Genomic DNA, 18387 nt, shown 5'->3' with positions numbered 1-18387 from the left:
GCGGGAGGCTGCAAAGTTTATGCATCGTTGGCCGTTGTCGTTCGATACGGTATGCAGACTATCCGGTCCGATGACCGGTCTATACATTTCCTCCCTTCCTACCTGAGCGTTCATGTCACCGATGACGATTTTGACGTCCCGCAGTGGGCATCCATCGTATGTCTGCTCCGGCTGTGCGTAGAACGCTTCTTTCTCGTCGTCGGGTCTCCCTTCGTGTGGGCTGTGCACGTTGATGATGCTATAGTTGAAGAAACGGCCTTCAATTCTCAGCTTGCACATCCTTGCGTTGATTGGTTGCCACCCAATCACGCGTTGGCGCATCTTACCCAGCACTATGAAGCCGGTTTCCAGCTCGTTGGTGGTGCCACAGCTTTGGTAGAGGGTAGCCGCCCGATGCCCGCTTTTCCACACTTTCTGTCCTGTCCAGCAAATCTCCTGCCGTCGTGTCAAGGCTGTTTTGCATCCCACCTAACACCAGGACTTGGGCTTGTGCGCTCTGAGCGGCACATGGTCGCTTTGGTGGGGCCTACTTGCGGATACATGCAGCTTTTTAGGGCCCACTGTCCACAGGGCCCGCTGTCAAACCCCACCACATCCTAGGCAAGCCCCACAACTCGCAGATGTCCTGGGGAGGGATCGTCAATCCCTTGGACATAGTCCCTGCTGCCCGTATGAATCTGACAATCTAACTGACATAACTATTAACTTTGACAATGAACTGGATTTTTTGGATTTTTTGGATTTTTTGGGTTTCATCATTATCTCATTAACAAATCGGTATTTAATGAAATCTTTCCGAAATTTCATATTAATTTTGACCTGCAGATAAAGTCAAATTGTTAGTAATATTTATGAAAGTATCAAAAAAAAAATTTGTGAGAGACTTTTTTGGTGTAAATAATATAATATCATGATGTCATGATATTAAGACTATGTCGGATATCGGGGTCGAAATAAAAATCAAAACGTGATAAAATCGGATCACCGCTGCAGTAACAGTGGTTTCAATACACCTTATTTATAAATGCACGAATGTTAACTAACTTTGTAAATAACTGTTATATACCGAAAAGGAACCAAAGGCATTCCTAATGAAGCAAACGAAATCGTCTGTATATTAGGCAAGCAACAGCGCAACGAAATAATTGGTTCCAACGTATCGATCCTTTTTCCTAATAGAATCCTAATAACCTTCGAGGTGAGCTGGCATTACTCGTGGTTCCAAATGAATAAAACTGCGAAGCCTCTGCCGTAACAGATAAATAACAAAACTTCCCACCGATTACCTGCCTCAACGTTGACAAACTTCCCCATCCTTCGGGAAGTTTGTGCAAAAGAAAGCAGATAACAAATAAGCGCCAAATACTTGGCAACAGGCCGGCCGGATGGGCTCAGTTCTGAACGCGAACCTTGATTCCCGCTATTCATTCCGCTCCCGAGCTCCGAGAAGCCATAAGAATTCGTTTATCGTTCATAATAAAATTTTAAAAAGGAATCCACGGCCCATCACGGAAACATCGCGTTTCGCCACGTCACTTTCACCTAGTTTCCACCCGAAGCGAAGGTCGTCGTCCCCTCCCCGGCCCCAATCCTTCTCCTATTAACGGCGAAATAAATTATTTCGCAATTTATTGCTTCCATTTAGCTGCTTCGCACAACCCTTTATTTGCATTTGGCGCGCTTCTCTCGCTGACAGACACGCGCGCGGTCTAACCTTCGATCAAGGCAATTTTCGGCCCGAATTTGGGCACCGGTTCCCTGCCGCAGCACACCGACCGGTTCGGTGCTGGTGGGTTCACTTCAGTCCATTCGAATGGTTCGGAGCGACAAGTTGAGTTCGAAGAAGTCGCGTGTTTGTGCCCGGGTCCTACTCGCAGCAACCCGGTTTTCCGGGAGCAAAACGCAAATGAAGCCGGACGTCATGGCGCCGGCCATCAAGGAGGACGAACCGGCGAAACCTCCGGCAATTGTGTCGTACGCGTTTGAGAAGGAAGTCATCAACAAGCAGAACGCGATCAGCCATGTGACGGACCACTTCCTGCCGAACCTGAACCGGGTTCCGATTGCCATCAAGTTCTGGTCCAAGTACGACTCGACTACGGCGGCGGCCCAGAGCGGATTGGCCAACTTTGATAAGTACTTTAAGTTGCTGGAGAAGAATATTGCAGAGGGGCCGAAGGAGAAGTTTCAGGAACCGAGAACTGAGAACCAGAGGTGAGTTGACGTGGATACGGTTGGTGTAAGGTGGTCTAATGTTTTTCGTTCAACAGCTACGGGTGGCATACGGACCCGTTCTATCGCCAAGAGCCAGAGGACGTTCATCTGCTGTACCATCCGAAGAAACGGCACGAGATTACGCTGATTGGTGAGAAGATCAACGCGGACCGAATCACCCAGAGGCCGAGATTCACCGGAATTCCATTCAAACTACCCAGTTGAAACGAGTATTGATTTGTATTTTAAGTGAGGTGAATAAATATGACTGTCGATACGACTATCTTTAAACTATGCTAAGTTAACTAGAGCTTGGCGATTGGTTCTGTATCAGAATGTACGATTCCGTTTTGGTTGGCAGGTTCCGAAGTTGGCAGGAAAATCGATAATGGTTTTGTAGACCTTGGTCCTATGTAGCTCAAAAATACAGGTAATAAAACCAATCCATGGAGCGCTCCGATTATGACAATTCCCAAATACATGCGGAAGTAGAAGATTTGGAATATTTGTGAATTGGCAAACGCGAGGACAATAATTCCAGCAAATTTGGTTAGCGTGATTCCAGAGAAGACACTACTGCCGGTTTTGGTCAGCGCTTCAGCTGCTCGCTCAGTCTTACTTCCAGCTTCGTTCTTGTACGAACGTACGGTGTGTGAGATGAACTCGACTCCGATTCCAACGCACTGCAATGATTGAATTCGTTATTTGAGTACCAGAATATGTATTAGCCATACTCACCATGACGAGATTGACCAGCGAAACCGCGTTCAGTGTGATGTCCCACGCCCACATAAAGCCTCCCATATTCAGCAGAATCAAAAACACCATCAGCAGTACAATCAACGAGAACACGATGTCCAGACCAGTTACCAAAAACGTCACCACAAAGACAGCAGCCAGCGACAGTCCCAGCGACGTCAAGGTGTCGCCCCAAATGGTCAAGTACTGTTCGTAGTACACGTAGAACACACTGTACGGGAAGATCTCCACATCAATGCCCTTCTCGTCAAACATCAGCTGGATGTCGCCGGTGATCCTCCGAGCCCAGTCCAGTGCTTCGTAGAAGTTTCTCGAGGTGATCACCGTTGTGTGGTAACTCATGAAGTACGAATCGTGCACGTTCAGGTGCCCATCCGAACCGGTTACGTAGTTCAATGCCGTCAAATACGCTGCCCTGCCAGCCTTGGCACACATATCGCCGGGAATGTCCGACAGGAAGAACTCCATGTAGCGCTCGAACTGGGCCACCGTTGGACGAACGCCCGTTTCGTCGAACTCCTTCGGGCATAATGCGCAGAAGGTGTCTGGAAAAGGTAAACAATCGATTTTGTGAGAAAGGGTCGTCTGCCCGGAGGACATTCGGCCCAGGGCTAGTTGACCGTTAGTGTCATTTGACCGAAAGTATCATTCGGCCGAACTGGTAATTTAGCCGAATAACGTCATTTGATCTAGAAAAAAATGTGATCGTAAATGCCTTATGGCTGAAATGTCGTTTCTCCGAAAAGTTCTTTTTACAGAAAATGTCAGTTCGCCAAAACTATTGTTTCGTCGAAAAGTCATTTGACTGAAAACACCGTTTGGCCGAAATGGTTTCCCGAAAATGCCGTTTGGCCGAAACGTCGTCTGGTTAGAATGGTTGTTAGATAGAAAGGACAATTTGGCCGAACGGGTCATACGTCAGAAAGTTGCCCAACAGGTCATAAAGCCAAAAAATGTTGCAAGGATCGCACGGCCGAAAGTAAGCTTGCAGTGTTTTATCTAATGGTTTGTTCAGCCAAAAAACTTGACTCTCGGCCAAAAGTCATTAAACCGAATTCGATTTTGCCGAATGGAACATTTGGCCGAAACGGGTTTTAGGCTGAAAACAGTTTGGAATAAAAAATCATTTGGTCGACAGCGACAAACGGCTGAACAGGTCATTAGGACGAACAGAATAGTTGAGCCAAAAATGCCGTTTGTCCATAAAGGGCGTTTAGTCGATAGAGTCCTTTATCTGAATAGGTCAATTGAACGAAAATGCCGTTGGGCTAAAATGGTCGTTTGGCAGAAAGGCCCATTTGACTGAAAATGTTATTCAGACGAATGGCTTTTAGCCGAAAAACTGATTTGGCCGTAAAAGTCGTGCAACCGAATAGGTAATATGGCCGAAATGTTTTCTAGGCAAAACGTCGTAGAGGGCAATCTGACCGAATACCGTTTGGTCAAATTTCGTTTGGCCAAATGGGTCATTTAGCCGAATGCCGTTTGAAATACTTGGAAAAACCCTTAGATTGTGAGTACAGAAAGTGGGTAATGAGAAGTGACTAATGAGAATTGCACAGTGTGACAGTGTCGCCCAAAAGACATTTTTTGATATATTACCCGTTCCGATATGTCTTCTTCTTCTTCTTCTTATTGGCATTACATCCCCACACTGGGACAGAGCCGCCTCGCAGCTTAGTGTTCATTAAGCACTTCCACAGTTATTAACTGCGAGGTTTCTAAGCCAGGTTACCATTTTTGCATTTGTATATCATGAGGCTAGCACGATGATACTTTTATGCCCAGGGAAGTCGAGACAATTTCCAATCCGAAAATTGTCTAGACCGGCACCGGGAATCGAACCCAGCCACCCTCAGCATGGTCTAGCTTTGTAGCCGCGCGTCTTACCGCACGGCTAAGGAGGGCCCCGTCGGTACGATATGTACCGTCGTAAAATCTTTCCATCCTAGCGACGATTTCGGACATATTACTTTTTCGGCAAAGTTGCTTTTTTGACAAACGACCATTTCGACCAAACGGCATTTTCCTGCCAAATAACCTACTCGATTGATCGATTTTCTCGTCAAATGACTGTTTGGCCATACGACATTTTCGGCCATATGAGCTGGTCGGCCAAACGACAATTTCAGCTGTGAAACCCACTCAGCCAAATAGCCGTTTCTGCCAAACGACCTTTTCGGCCAAATGGCATTTTTTTTGCCAAATGACCAGCCAACCGATTTTTTTTACTTTCCGCCATCAGAGATTCGACTTATTAAGTCTTATTAAGAAAGTCATCGAGCCGAATTCAATTTTGCCGAATTGAACGTTTGGCCGAAACGGGTATTGGGCCGAAATTACTATTTGAAAGCAGTCGTTATTTGACCGAAAAAGTCGTTTGGCCGAACAGAATAAACAAAATTCCGTTTGACCGTAATGCTCGTTTGGTAGAAGAGTTAAAATGGGCCTAAATGTCATTTGGTCGAATACGCCATATCACCGTAAATGTCTTTTGTCCGAAAAATTCGTTTGGCCGGAAAATGTCTCTAGGTCGGAAAAGTCAATTGGATGTAAATTTTGTTTTGCCGAATATGTAAATAGACCGAAATGGTTGGCTGGCAGAACAGTACAGGGTCATTTGACCGAATGCCGTTTGACCGAACGGGTCGTGATGCGAGAAGTAAGGAATAAAAAGTTTCTCACTTCACATTAGAAAAAAAAACAAGTGTCTACACTAGGAAATGAATTGAGAAGTAAGAAGTATAAAGTGTGACAAGTGAGAAACTGGAAGTGTAAATCAAGAAATCATAGGTGAGAAATGAAAAGTGATGTGAGAAAATAAAAGTGAGAAGTTAAAAGTGGAAAGTGAAAAATGAACAGTGAGAAATGGGAAGTGAAAAATGCGAAGTAAGAAGTGAGTATGTAGTGGGAAATGAAGGATGAGAAGTGATAATTGACTTGTAAGAAGAAGAAGCTGAGAATTGATTATTAAGAAGTGATTACAAAGAAGCAAAAAGCAGCATGTGAGAAGTAGAAAAATATTCCTTAATCCTTCTCCTTCTCCCCTTCTCCCATCCTATTTGTTTCTTTACTTTTCATCCGTCTGCCTTCTCCCTACTTCATTCGTCCTTCTTCCATTCTCCTTCTTCATTATTCCTCCTTTCTTTTTTCTTCATTCCCTATCCTTATTTTTTCTTTCCTTCTTGCTTCTTTCTTCCTTCTTCTTTCTGCCCTCTAACTTCATCTTACTTCTTTCTTCTCTATTTTATATCTAGACTAACACTGGAAATGGGCGTAACAGCCAAAATTTATTCCTTCTGATTCTTCGTCCACATATATGTATAGCAATATATGTAGACGAAGAATTAGTTAAAATAATATTTGGCTGTTATGCCCTTTTCAAATGTTGGTCTAGATATCCTCCCTTTTCCTCTTTCCTTCTCCCATATTTCTTCATCTCTTTCCATTTTTTCTTCCTTCTTCATTCTCTGTTTATCCTTCTCCTGATCATCAGGCCGAATGGGTATAAGACCAAATAGGAAGAAACAAGTGAAAAAGTAAGCAATGAGGGGGGAGGGTCGTTTGGCCGAATGCCACTAGGCCGAACATACCATAAGGCCGAAACCCATCGCAATTTGGCCGAACGGGTAATTTGACCGAAAGGAGTATTTGGCCGAGAGGGTCGTTTCGCCGAAAAGGTCGTTAGGTCAAAAAAGTCGTTTGACTGAAAGAGTCATTCGGCCGAAAAGGTCATTTGGCCGAAATGGTCGTTAGGCAGAAAGGGTCATTTGGCCGAAAGGGTCATTTGGCCGAAAGAGTCATTTGACCGAATAGGTCATTTGGCCGAAAATATCATTTGGCTGAATAGGGCATTTGGCTGAATAGGTCATTTGGCCAAATAGGTCACTTGGTCGAATAGGATATTTGACCGAATGGGATATTTGGCCGAATAAGACATTTGGCCTAATAGGACATTTTGCCGAACAGGACATTTGGCCGAATAGGACATTTTACCGAATTGGACATTTGGCCGAATAGGATATTCGAACGAACAGCACATTTGGCCGAACAGGGCACTTTGCCGAAGAGGACATTTGGCCGAATAGAACATTTTATCGAAAAGTCGTTTGGCCGAAAGAGTCATTCGGCCGAAAAGGTCATTTGGCCGAAAGAGTCATTAGGCCTAAAGGGTCATTTGGCAGAAAAGGTCATTTGGCCGAAAGGGTCATTTGGCAGAAAGGGTCATTTGGCCGAAAGAGTCATTTGGCCGAATAGGTCATTTGGTCGAAAAGGACATTCCGCCGAATAGGACATTTGGTCGAATAAGACATTTGGCCTAATAGGACATTTTGCCGAACAGGACATTTGGACGAATAGGAAATTTTACCGAATAGGTCATTTGGCCAAATAGGGCATTTGGCCGAACAGGACATTTTACCGAATAGGACATTTGGCCGAATAGGTCATTTGGTTGAAATGGACATTTGGCCGAATAAAACATTTTGTCGAAAAGGACATTTGGCCGAATAGGACAATTGGCAAAATAGGTTATTCAGCCAAATAGGATATTTGAACGAATAGGTCATATGAAAAGTGAGAAATTAGGAGTCATGAAAGAGACGTCTCAATTTTCATTCCTCATTTCTCACTTTTCCCTGTAAAAAATGAGAAGCGTGAAGTGAGTATTGAGTCGTCTCTCTTCCCACTTCGCACTATTCACTTTTCACAATGAGAAGTGAGAAGTGAAACGTCACACTATTCATTTCGCGCTTCTCACTTTCTACACTGAGAACAGATGTGTGACGTCTTACTACTCACTAATCACTTTTCATTTCTCACTGCTCACTGTAAAGAGAGAAGTGCGAAGTTTGTGGTGAGACGTCTCTGAGTAGTTATCACAGTGAAGAGAGTAGGGAGACGTTTCACTTCTCACTCTTCATCTTTCTTTTCTCAGTGTAGAAAGTGAGAAGCGCGAAGTGAAAAGTGATACGTCTCACTATTTACTTCGCACTTCTAATTTTTTACATTGAGAAATGAGGGATGAGAATTGAATCGTCTCACATCTCACTCCTCATTTCTCACTTCTCCTTGTTAAAAGTGAGTAGTGCAAAGTTGGCAGAGAGACGTCTCACTACTCACTTCGCGCTTCTCACTTTTTACAGTGAGAAGTGAGAAATGAGGAATGAGAATTGAGACGCTTCTCTTCTCACTCTCAATGTCCCACTTTTCAAATGACTTGTCCGGTCAAATGTCCTATTCGGCCAAATGTCATATTCGGCTAAATGATCCTTTCGGACAAATGACCCTTTCAGCCAAATGACCCTTTCAACCAAATTTCCTTTTCGGTCAAATGCCCTATTCGACCAAATGACCTTTTTGACCAAATGACCTTTTCGGCCAAATGACCTTTTCGGCCAAATGACTTTTTCGGCCAAATGACCTTTTCGTCCAAATGACCCTTCCGGCCAAACGACCCTATCGGCCAAATGACCTTTTCGGCCAAATGACCCTTCTCCAGAAATGAGATATGAAAAGTACCTATGTGCTTATTTTTTTCCTTTTTGCTTCTTCCATCTTCTTCCTTCCCACTTTCTTCTCGTTTTTCTCTTCTCCCTGCTTCCTTCATCCTTTTTCTTTCTTTCGTCTTCCTTCATAATTTTTCTTTCTACCTTCTTCCTACTTCTTATTTCTCAACATTTCAATTTTATTTTCCCAATCATGGGAAGTGAGAAGTAAAAAACAAGGAAATAAGAAAAAGAGATAAGAAGAAAGATGGTAAATGTAAGAAGACATGGAGAAAGTAGAAGAGAGAAAGAAAAGGAAAAAGAAAGAAGAATTAATTAAGAGGGAAAAGGAGAAATGAGATAAAAAAAATAAAAGTTAGAAAAAGGAAGGAAAAATAATAAATAAAAGAAAATGAGGAAGGGATAAAAAGATAAGAACAGAAATTAGGAAGATGAAAAGAAAGAAAAATGGAGTAAGAGAGAGAGAATATTGAGGAAGAAAGAAGAATAAAGAAATTAGTTGTAAGAAAAAAGAAAAAAGAAAGGAGAAGGAAGAAAGAGGAAGCAAGAAAGGAGGAGAAAGAAGAAGCAAGAAAGCATGAAGAAGAATAGAAGGAGTCGAAAGACGCAAGAAAAAAGAAAAAAAATGAAAAAAATAACAAATAGAAAGAAGAAGGAAGAAGTAAAGATGAATAAGGAAGAATAAAGAAAGAAGCGATTTGATGGTAGAAGAGAAAGGAAAAAAGAACAAGGAAGGAGGAAGGAAAAATGAAGAAAATAAATAAAAAGGGAATATTCAAGAAGAAGGACAAAGGAATACATAAGAAGGAAGTGCTGACTTAAAACCATTCGGCGTTAAGAGCATTCGGCCTTATGACCACTGGCCTTATGGCCTGATACACAACATTTTCTGCCAACCGACATTTTCGGCCATACGACATATTCCGCCGAACGATCATTTTGGTCAAATGGCAAATTGGAAGAAAAAATTGGAATGAGGAAACAAAAAGAAAAAAGAAGGAAGGAAAAATAAGAAAGAACGAAGGAAGGAGGAAGAAAGAAGATGGAAGCACTGATTTTTCATATTCCCTTTTTCACATCTAACTCTTACTTCTCATTCGGTTTTATAACCATTTGGCCCAATGATGTTCGGCCCAATGGCCTGATATCAGTCATTTTTGACCAAATGACACTTTCGGCCTCATAAGCTATTCGACCAAACGATTATTTTGGCCAAATGGCATTTCCGGTCAAGTGATAAATTCGGCCAAACGGCTTTTTCGACCGAATGATCTGTTTCGCCAATTGTGCATTTCAATCAAACAACCTTTGACCAAATGGCCAGGTCGGATGAACGATATGTTGGGCCATATGTCAATTTCGGCCGAATGACCTTTGTCTAGATGGATTTTGGCCCAACTGTTCGTACCGCCCAAATAACATATTCGACCAAACAACTTTCTGCCAAATGGCTTTTGGCCAAATGACTCTCGGTCAAACGGCTTTTTCCCCGATTTTATAGCAGATAAATACTCACTGGAGCTTAAACAGAAAGATCCGTCAGTTTGGTTGTAACGACAACAGCCAGTCGTGGCCAGCCAATCGATGTAGTCATCCAGCCACGATGAAGATGGACGAGCCACGCGAGTTCTGCAATAAAAGTTAATTGATTATTAGATTCGATACTGTAATAAAAACGGGTTCAATCGTACATCTCCGGATAAAGTGATTTCAAGTACAGCTGAGTCTGAACCGAGTCAGAATTACACAAAACTCCACCGCAGACCAAATTCTGATCATCAAATGCAGAGTAGTTCAGTCCCGGCTTGAGAACGAAGTACACCGGAGGACCCATCCAAAGCAGCTCCGCCATAAACTGGAAATATTTGACCAAGTGTGAGTCCTTCGGCATCGACAGCTCCTGGTCCAATCCGGGTTCCACATTTGGGATGACCATCAACGACAGCGACGACACCACGATGAATATCACCAAAACGGTCATCCGCACCGGCTTCTTCATCATGAACGGCGCGTAGTACTTCCCGAAGAATTTCTCCAAGATTCCAATATGCTCTGCCTTAGCCAGCTGCTTCTCGCTTTTCACACAGCAGAACAGATCCAAACGGCCACTGGCCAGTCGCCTCTCATCCAACGCCATCAACGCCACGAAAGCTGTTATCTGCAGAATAAAGTCCACGAGCAGAGCCACCGTCGCGTACCAGGCAAAAGTGTTTACCGCAGGCATCGGCGACAACCCACCGATTGCGAAGCAACAGCACTCGCTAGCCGACGTCAACAGGATCGAAGGCCCAATCTGACCCAGTGCCTTCCCGATTGCCCTGTCCGTTCTCGGAGTCTCCAACCGATCGATCCGCTGGAAGGCATGAACCAGCATGAAGATGTTGTCCACCCCCACGGCCAACACCAAAAACGGAATCACCTCGATCGTCAGCATGGTTGTGGCGAGCCGCAAATAACCGAAGAAACCCAAACTGCAAGCAACGGAAAGCAGTACCACTACGATTCCCCCAACCGCCAGGGTAATCTTCGACTCCTTGAAGAACGTCCGGATTCCGCTGATCCTTCCCAAAGAAATTGTGATGTACACGAACATGACCACGTAGCTGATTATGACGGTGTACATCTCGGCCTCGGACAAGGCATTGATTCCGTCCTCGATCGATCGTTCCGCCGTGTATGCAATGTCCATCAGCGGGTGGCGGTACTGGTCCATAAACTTGATGTACTTCTGCTCCCATTCTAACATCGGAGTTAGATCATCTTTGTTGACCTTGTTGTTGATCAGAAAGGTGACAATCACCCCTGTGGCGAGACGGAAGTCGGGGTTCTCACCGGACGTCGTTGGGAAACCTCCAACAGCTATGCCAGGCTCAATCGGACCACCATAGGGTCCAAAGCAGGTCGGAATGTACGCATTGCGGGTGCAATCGTTGATTGTGTTCAAATAGTTGACTTCGTAGCCCTGCACGTTTGTATAATTGGAGTGGAACGAACTGTAGCTGTTCTGGAAGTATCCGAACACGGATTGAATGGTGCATTCGCTGAGGGTTGTTTCCTGACCGGCTGCTGTCATCGGAGCGTAGCAGATCTTTTCTAGGCCTGCGCCCTCTTCTTGGCCAATTTGCTCGATTTGATCCTGTAGCTCGAATACCGCGAGAAGAAAGTCCTTGTCGAACGCTGGACCGAATGTGATGTTACCCGCCGTCGTTGGGTGGACGATCTGAAAGCGAAGACGGTTACGAATTAATTTAAGACAACACGGATCGATTGAAGAAGTACTCACGTAATTTTGGGTAGTAGGCTTGATGAATAGTTGCGTGGTTCTGTAGAATGGGGAGAACCGGGAGTCGAAGTAGTCCTTTTCAAGGCGTGAACGGCTATCAGGAGATGCCCACAATTCCACCGGATCGGTTGTAATCTCCATGTAGATGATTCCATAACAAAGGCCGGCAACCACCCAAGAGCAAACGGCGATGATAAGCACCGGATGTGCGGCACAAACTGAACATGGGTGTGATCATTAATTGAAGCTTGAAATAAACAGAAAAGAATACTTACAAGTCCCCCAAATAGTAAAGAATTTGGTTAAGGCGACATTCACGCCCGGAAAGCCTCCAAAAAACTTAGGAAATTCAAACGATGGGCCCGAAGATTTCCAGATCCCACTGAAAAATACGAGGAATAGCCCATAACCTCCAACGCCTATGGCAACCACAAAGGTCACACCATTCAGATCTCCAACCAAAAAGCCAGGATCATCCGCTTCGGGAGGATCCGACACCGGACAAGTTTCAGCACAATCCACACACGAACAACTATTCGAATCGGCGTACGACTCGTTGCAGTGCAGAACGTCCTGGTTGTAGCGAATTTCCGGATCTTCAGGGTACTGATACTCGATCATAAAGGGCACATAATCATTATTAACCGAGTCACCAAGGTATTCGAACCACCTCTCTCCGTTGCAACCCGTTGACTCCCAACCTCCGCATGCAATGTCCATGGCATATTTTCCACTTGATGGGACAATAACTCCTTTGCACGAATTGTAGACGTCTTCTACGTGTTTTGGGTCGATACGGTAGTCCACTTTCTCCACGTAATACCCGTAGGGATCCAAATGAGCCGTCAAGAATCGGCTCTGCTCCGGACTGCAGGCCATGGTGCAAATACTGTACAACATATTTCTTGCGCAAGTCTCGCACCGCCCAAACAGGCCCTCTGCGTTCCGAAAATTTTTGTCCAACTCTTCCAACTGGACAGTATTGCAGCATACAGGCATTTTCTCATCTTCGAACAAAAACCCGCATCTTCGCTTCAGTATCTCCTCTCCTGCTTCATCATTCAGCGGCTTTGCACTCTCCGTAGTCGGACAATTTTGAAGGTGCATCCCACTCTCACGGCAAATTCCGTACATCACACAGTGATGTTCATCCTCCTGCGATGCTACATGCTCAGCCACTAAAACTAGCACCAACGCCAGCAGTTTCACTGTAAAATATTCAGAAATTCAGAACACAGTTTTTTTATGTGTGAAGCAATCAGGCTCTTCATCAATCATTCTGCGCGACTTCCTGGTCACGCCAGTTCCAAAATTTTCAAATCGTAATCACTCCCCCTAATTATGGAAATTCCCATTTCACGTTTCCGAATGGACTTTTGAACCTTATTGCTCGAAAAATACTTCACATACCACTCATCCACCGCAATGACAGCAATCCATTGCCCCTGCCCATCACTTCCCATAGAGCAGAAGAAAAAAATCGTGACCGAAAACTTCGGAACCACCTCCGACCCACTGAACGACCGGCTGTTGACTGATCGAACACCGGCAGCTAAGCCAGATCTAAGCCAAATTGACCAATCGAGCCCAAAATACTGACCAACTGCCGGCTATCGCACAATCGAACCCGGTGATAAGATTACTCCGACGCGCGAGAGATAAGTTCCCCCTGAAAGGACGCCCACCCTCGCGAAGTCATCGCCATTGTTGTCTTCGTCGTCGTTGCCGAACAAAATTGAACACCTGTGGCCTGTGGAGAATTCCGGTTAGCTTTCCTCATATATGCCACTTACTGCATCGACAGCAGCAGCACTTGAATGAGTTGCCCGAATGTGTGCGACATAAGTGGGTATCTTATCGAAAGGGAATCCGTCGATAGTCGTCGACCTAGTGATTGACGACCGATTAGCAGATTCGGATAATCCACGACGGCGATGGTTTCACGCTTAGTTAAGGTGATTATAGAATGAAGCCCGTGGTGAATTTCAAATTCACCACACGTTTATCTACATACATTTCAAAATGCCCAAATCTGGCGGAATAGTTTTCGTACAGTGCCGAAACTCAAATTATGATTGTTCAGCGTAACTAAGCAATCGATCTACCATTATTTCAGCCCCATACGCGTTATTGTTCTTTCATCTCGTGCGCTTGAAAAAAATATTGGAAAAGCACGTGGTTTACAAAATGGCCGATTTCTGGTTTCATTCTATAATCACCTTAAGGGCTCTTGAAAAAAGGGAAGTCTGCGCTCAAGGGAGGGGGTGAAAGAGTCCGGATATTAATACGAGGGGGAGGGGGAATAAAAAAATAACAAGGAAACGGACAAAAAATCCAAAATGCGAATAATGGCATGGAAAATTTGTGATTTTGATGGAAAATGATAACAAAGAATGTCAGAGAAAGCAAAGAATATGAATACTTGTAACATATTTATCCAGTAGCACAAACTTTACATTATTAAAAAAAATGCTGGAACTTATTTCTGTGAAAGTTTTGGATTTTCTTTTTGGAAAAAGTGTTTGCTGATGTACTCTGAACACGGGCAAGTAAATGAACCATCGTCCTGATACTTCAGACTGAGAAAGCCTACTTCCGAACAATAAATCTGGGTAGAGGTCGTTTGATAGCTCCATGGAGGTGGACTGCCAGAGAGATTCATGATTTCGTCGACTACGATGGGAAATTTCAACCGAGGTATAATACAAGCACCCTTGTCTCACTCTTGAACTCACTCACGATTCCATTGTGCAGGACTCTGGATTTTGTCTAGACCTCCCTTGCATCCAGAAATTCCCCACAGTTTTTCGTGACTCAGACGAGCGATGGCTTTTCCGTGGTCAATCCGTAATAAACGCAGCGCTGACATCGCGTTAGACTATAATCTTCTAATTGGCGACAACGCATTGCTCGGATTCAGCGGCGTCGGGAGAGGCTCGGGATAACTTTGCGAGTTATCAAAATTTTTGGAAACCCAACCGGATTGATTCACGCACCAAAGTTCGAATGTACCACTCGATCTTGAAACGTGTTGAGTATAGGAAAAGATAAAATTTAAAACTCAGATGACCTTTCAGCTCTACAGCGTGTGCCGAGCAACATAAAAGCAATCAAATACCGATAACAGTATGTAGATGTTCAGACCGCATTGCACAATGGTTCCAGAGTCGAATCTAGCAAGACAAAAATGTTTGCGCCAAAACTATTAGTTTTAGATATATAGTGTCTTTGGGAAAAAAAAATTATGTTTTTTGACGATTTTTTCCATGTAGTGAAATTAGGGTGGTACCTATATTTCAGAAGTTCATAATATCAACTTTTTAATTTTTCGGTAAAGACTTGTGCAATGTTCCACAAAGTTGTAGAGCAATTAATTTTGAGCAACTTTGCCGAAGAAACCATTTTTCTATCACTTATGGTTCACAAGTTATGAGCTTTTTCAATAAATACGTTAGGGCGGTCCCTAAAAATCGGTATTCTTCACATAACTTTTTATACATTCATTTCTCACATAAACTTTGTTCCGAGCACTTTTAGGACTTTTGAAGACGCACATTTTTGTTAAAGAACCATGGATCTATCTCTTATAACAAAAAAGTTATTCGAGTTTTTGTATGAAAAACATGTTTTTTTCATATGCGTATATTTTGAAACGGAGCAAACCGATTTTCAATCTATTGGTTCTATTCGAAAGCTCACACTTTTCTGCGTTTATGGTGGGAAAACTGAGAGAGCGTTTTTTGTTCAAAGCGTTTTATTTCATTTTGAAAAAAAAAACATGTTTTAATCGAAAAACGGCTATAACTTGATAAATAAACGAGATAGGTCCATGGGTCTTCAACAAAAAGATGTGTCTTTAGAAGTTCTAAATGTGGTCCATACAAAGTATCCCTCAAAAATCAATACATAAAAATATATTTAAAAAACGGTTTTCGTAAGGAAATAAACGTTAGATCGATCAAAGTAGGCTGAACTAGAGAGCGCATTTTCTCGGTTCACCGGTTCATTCATACTGAATGTTTACATACGCGTTGAGACTGCCATGTCTTTTGTGTGCCATGCTAAACATCAAACAGAAAATCAGGCTACTGTTGGATATGTAGCGTTAAAAGTACGTCACTTTTGAAGTATAGCCTTTGTTACAAGCCTACCTTGTTTTGATTAGATTTTTTTCGGTATCGCCAGTGGGAGAAAGCGAAGATGACCAGTGGTTAGCTACTGAAATGTTTTTATTACTATTACGTTAATAGCAAATCTTCATCAGGTGGGAAAATCTCAGTGGTTTGCATTAAAGTTTGAATTGTTATGGAAGGCAAGTAACAGACAAACTTGGCTAAGTAGGTACACCAGGAGAAATTCCGGAACGGAAACCCTTGAAACGGCGCAAATTTTCATCAAGCCCGAGATCAAAGTTGTAAAAAGGGGTGGGTAGGGGTTGAAAATTGTCTTTTTCGGCATTATGTAATTTGTAAATGAACCATGTACTGTACCGCTCACAAAAAAACAACCCTTCAGCTCATTTTTGGTCGCAACGGAAAATACGCGCCAGATAGTCGCCTAAAAAAACATACTTCCAGATAAAAAAGCTACTTCGATATTTTTAAAATTTGGCCGCCACGTGGTGCATCCTAGCGGTGAATGCTTGGATAGCACGTGCTATTTGTACTGCGGAGAAATTTTTCACATCTATGAGAGCTTTGAAAAATTATCATGAAAGTTGTAATTTTGTTGCAAGGCACAATAACGTCAACAAAAATCAAACGCTCTGTCGACCAGCCTACTTTGATCGATCTAACGTTTATTTCCTTACGAAGACCGTTTTTTTGAAATATATTTTTATGTATTGATTTTTGAGGGATACTTTGCATGGACCACATTTAAAACTTCTAAAGACACATCTTTTTGTTGAAGACCCATGGACCTATCTTTATTTATCAAGTTATAGCCGTTTTTCGATTAAACACATATTTTTTTCAAAATGAAATAAAACGCTTTAAACAAAAAACGCTCTCTCAGTTTTCCACCATAAGCGCAGAAAACTGCGAGTTTTCGTATAGAACCAATAGATTGAAAATCGGTTTGCTCCGTTTCAAAATATTCGCATATGAAGAAAACATGTTTTTCATATAAAAACTCAAATAATTTTTTTGTTATAAGAGATAATTCCATGGTTCTCTAACAAAAATGTGTTTCTTAGTCCTAAAAGTGCTCGGAACAAAGTTTTTGCGAGAAATGAATGTATAAAAATTTATAGAAAGAAAACCGATTTTTGAGGACCGCTCTAAGGTATTTATTGAAAAAGCTTATAACTTGTGAACCATGAGTTATAGAGAAATATTTTCATCGGCAAAGTTGCTCAAAATCAATTGCTCTACAACGTTGTGGAACATTGCACAAGTCTGTACCGAAAAATTAAAATGTTGATATCATGAACTTCTGAAATATAGGTACCACCGTAATTTCACAACATGGAAACACATCGTCAACAAATTTGAATTTTTTTCTCAAAGACACTAAATATCTAAATTTAATAGTTTAGGCACAAATATTTTTGTCTTGCTAGATTCTACTCTGGGTCCATTGTGCATTGTGCGGTTGATTTTTCGCTTTGCACAAGGAAGTTTTTAATACTACCCGAAGCTATTTTAATTTCAACAGTGCTTCTCAGCGCTATTTGTACCCACTGATCCCGTTACGATCTTTGCAAGGACCCGTGCCTTCGTTTTACGTTGGACCCGTTTTCGGAAGTAAAGTTTCGACAATCGGTGGTAATCCTGCAGGGACACCGTTCTGGGAAAAAACCTCCTAGAAGGTCACGTCTTCACGCTCAGCAATGAGTAGTAACAAAAACAAGAGGAAGGGTGAATCTCTGAATTCTCCACTTCCTTCAAAGAAACAAGGTTTCAAGACCGTCCTGCCCAAGCGCGGAAAAAATAGTTAGAAGGAAGCTGGAGACTTCAGATATTCCTTCTAATTCTAATATCGGATATAATTCTTCTCCTATCGAACTGAGCAATCAGTTCGATTTGATTAATGATGAAATTGAGCAAATCGAATCTACCTCCAGCCCAGGTGATTCGATTCATGCGAAGAAACAACGAATTCCGCCAATTGTGGTATCTGTTGCCGAGTTTTTTGGCGTTCGGAACGAAATCTTTAGTAACCTTCAGGGGATGAAAAAGAAATCTCACTCTGGTACTTTCCAGAGGGACATTTCTCAAGAATTTTATTTAGTTCATTTTAACAAAAGTGACCTAAGTAATATGAAAAGTTTGGAAAAGGCCTGTATTATGTCCCATGTCCGTGTTACAATGGGAACATTTCCGCAGGCCTGGGGGAAATTTCCAAAACCCCACCCAGTGCACTATGGTCCAGGATACAGATTTACGCGGAAAGATGAATTTTTCGCCAAAACTATATTTTTTAGAAAAAAAATGTTGTTCTACAAAATTGTTCGAAATAGTAAGGCCATCATTATGGTTCTACCAAAAAATAGGGTGGCCCATCATACAAAAAAAATTAGAAAATATTTTTTTTAATTTCTCAGAATATTGACATGTTATGTTCTACAAAGTTGTAGCGAAGCTTATTCCAATCAATTTTGTTTAAAAAACTTTTTCTGTA

At 42.6% G+C, this 18387-nt stretch overlaps 2 protein-coding genes across 2 annotated transcripts; one reads left to right on the top strand and one right to left on the bottom strand.

Moving 5' to 3' along the window:
- Nucleotides 1-1733: 1733 nt before the first annotated feature.
- Nucleotides 1734-2519, top strand: LOC134207654 (uncharacterized). Its single transcript, XM_062683422.1, has 2 exons — nt 1734-2214; nt 2271-2519. The coding sequence occupies exons 1-2, from the start codon at nt 1814-1816 to the stop codon at nt 2437-2439; spliced, it is 570 nt and encodes a 189-aa protein (XP_062539406.1). The 5' UTR covers nt 1734-1813; the 3' UTR covers nt 2440-2519.
- Nucleotides 2436-13600, bottom strand: LOC134207653 (NPC intracellular cholesterol transporter 1 homolog 1b). The gene is made up of 7 exons (XM_062683421.1): nt 13174-13600; nt 12039-12971; nt 11764-11981; nt 10172-11700; nt 9997-10109; nt 2953-3518; nt 2436-2897 (listed from the first exon to the last, which is right to left on the bottom strand). The coding sequence occupies exons 1-7, from the start codon at nt 13214-13216 to the stop codon at nt 2520-2522; spliced, it is 3780 nt and encodes a 1259-aa protein (XP_062539405.1). The 5' UTR covers nt 13217-13600; the 3' UTR covers nt 2436-2519.
- Between the last annotated feature and the right edge of the window lie 4787 nt (nt 13601-18387).

Source organism: Armigeres subalbatus, chromosome 1 (assembly GCF_024139115.2).
Source record: "Armigeres subalbatus isolate Guangzhou_Male chromosome 1, GZ_Asu_2, whole genome shotgun sequence".
In the NCBI taxonomy this organism is placed as follows: domain Eukaryota; kingdom Metazoa; phylum Arthropoda; class Insecta; order Diptera; family Culicidae; genus Armigeres; species Armigeres subalbatus.
This window is presented reverse-complemented; position numbering and strand designations above follow the sequence as displayed.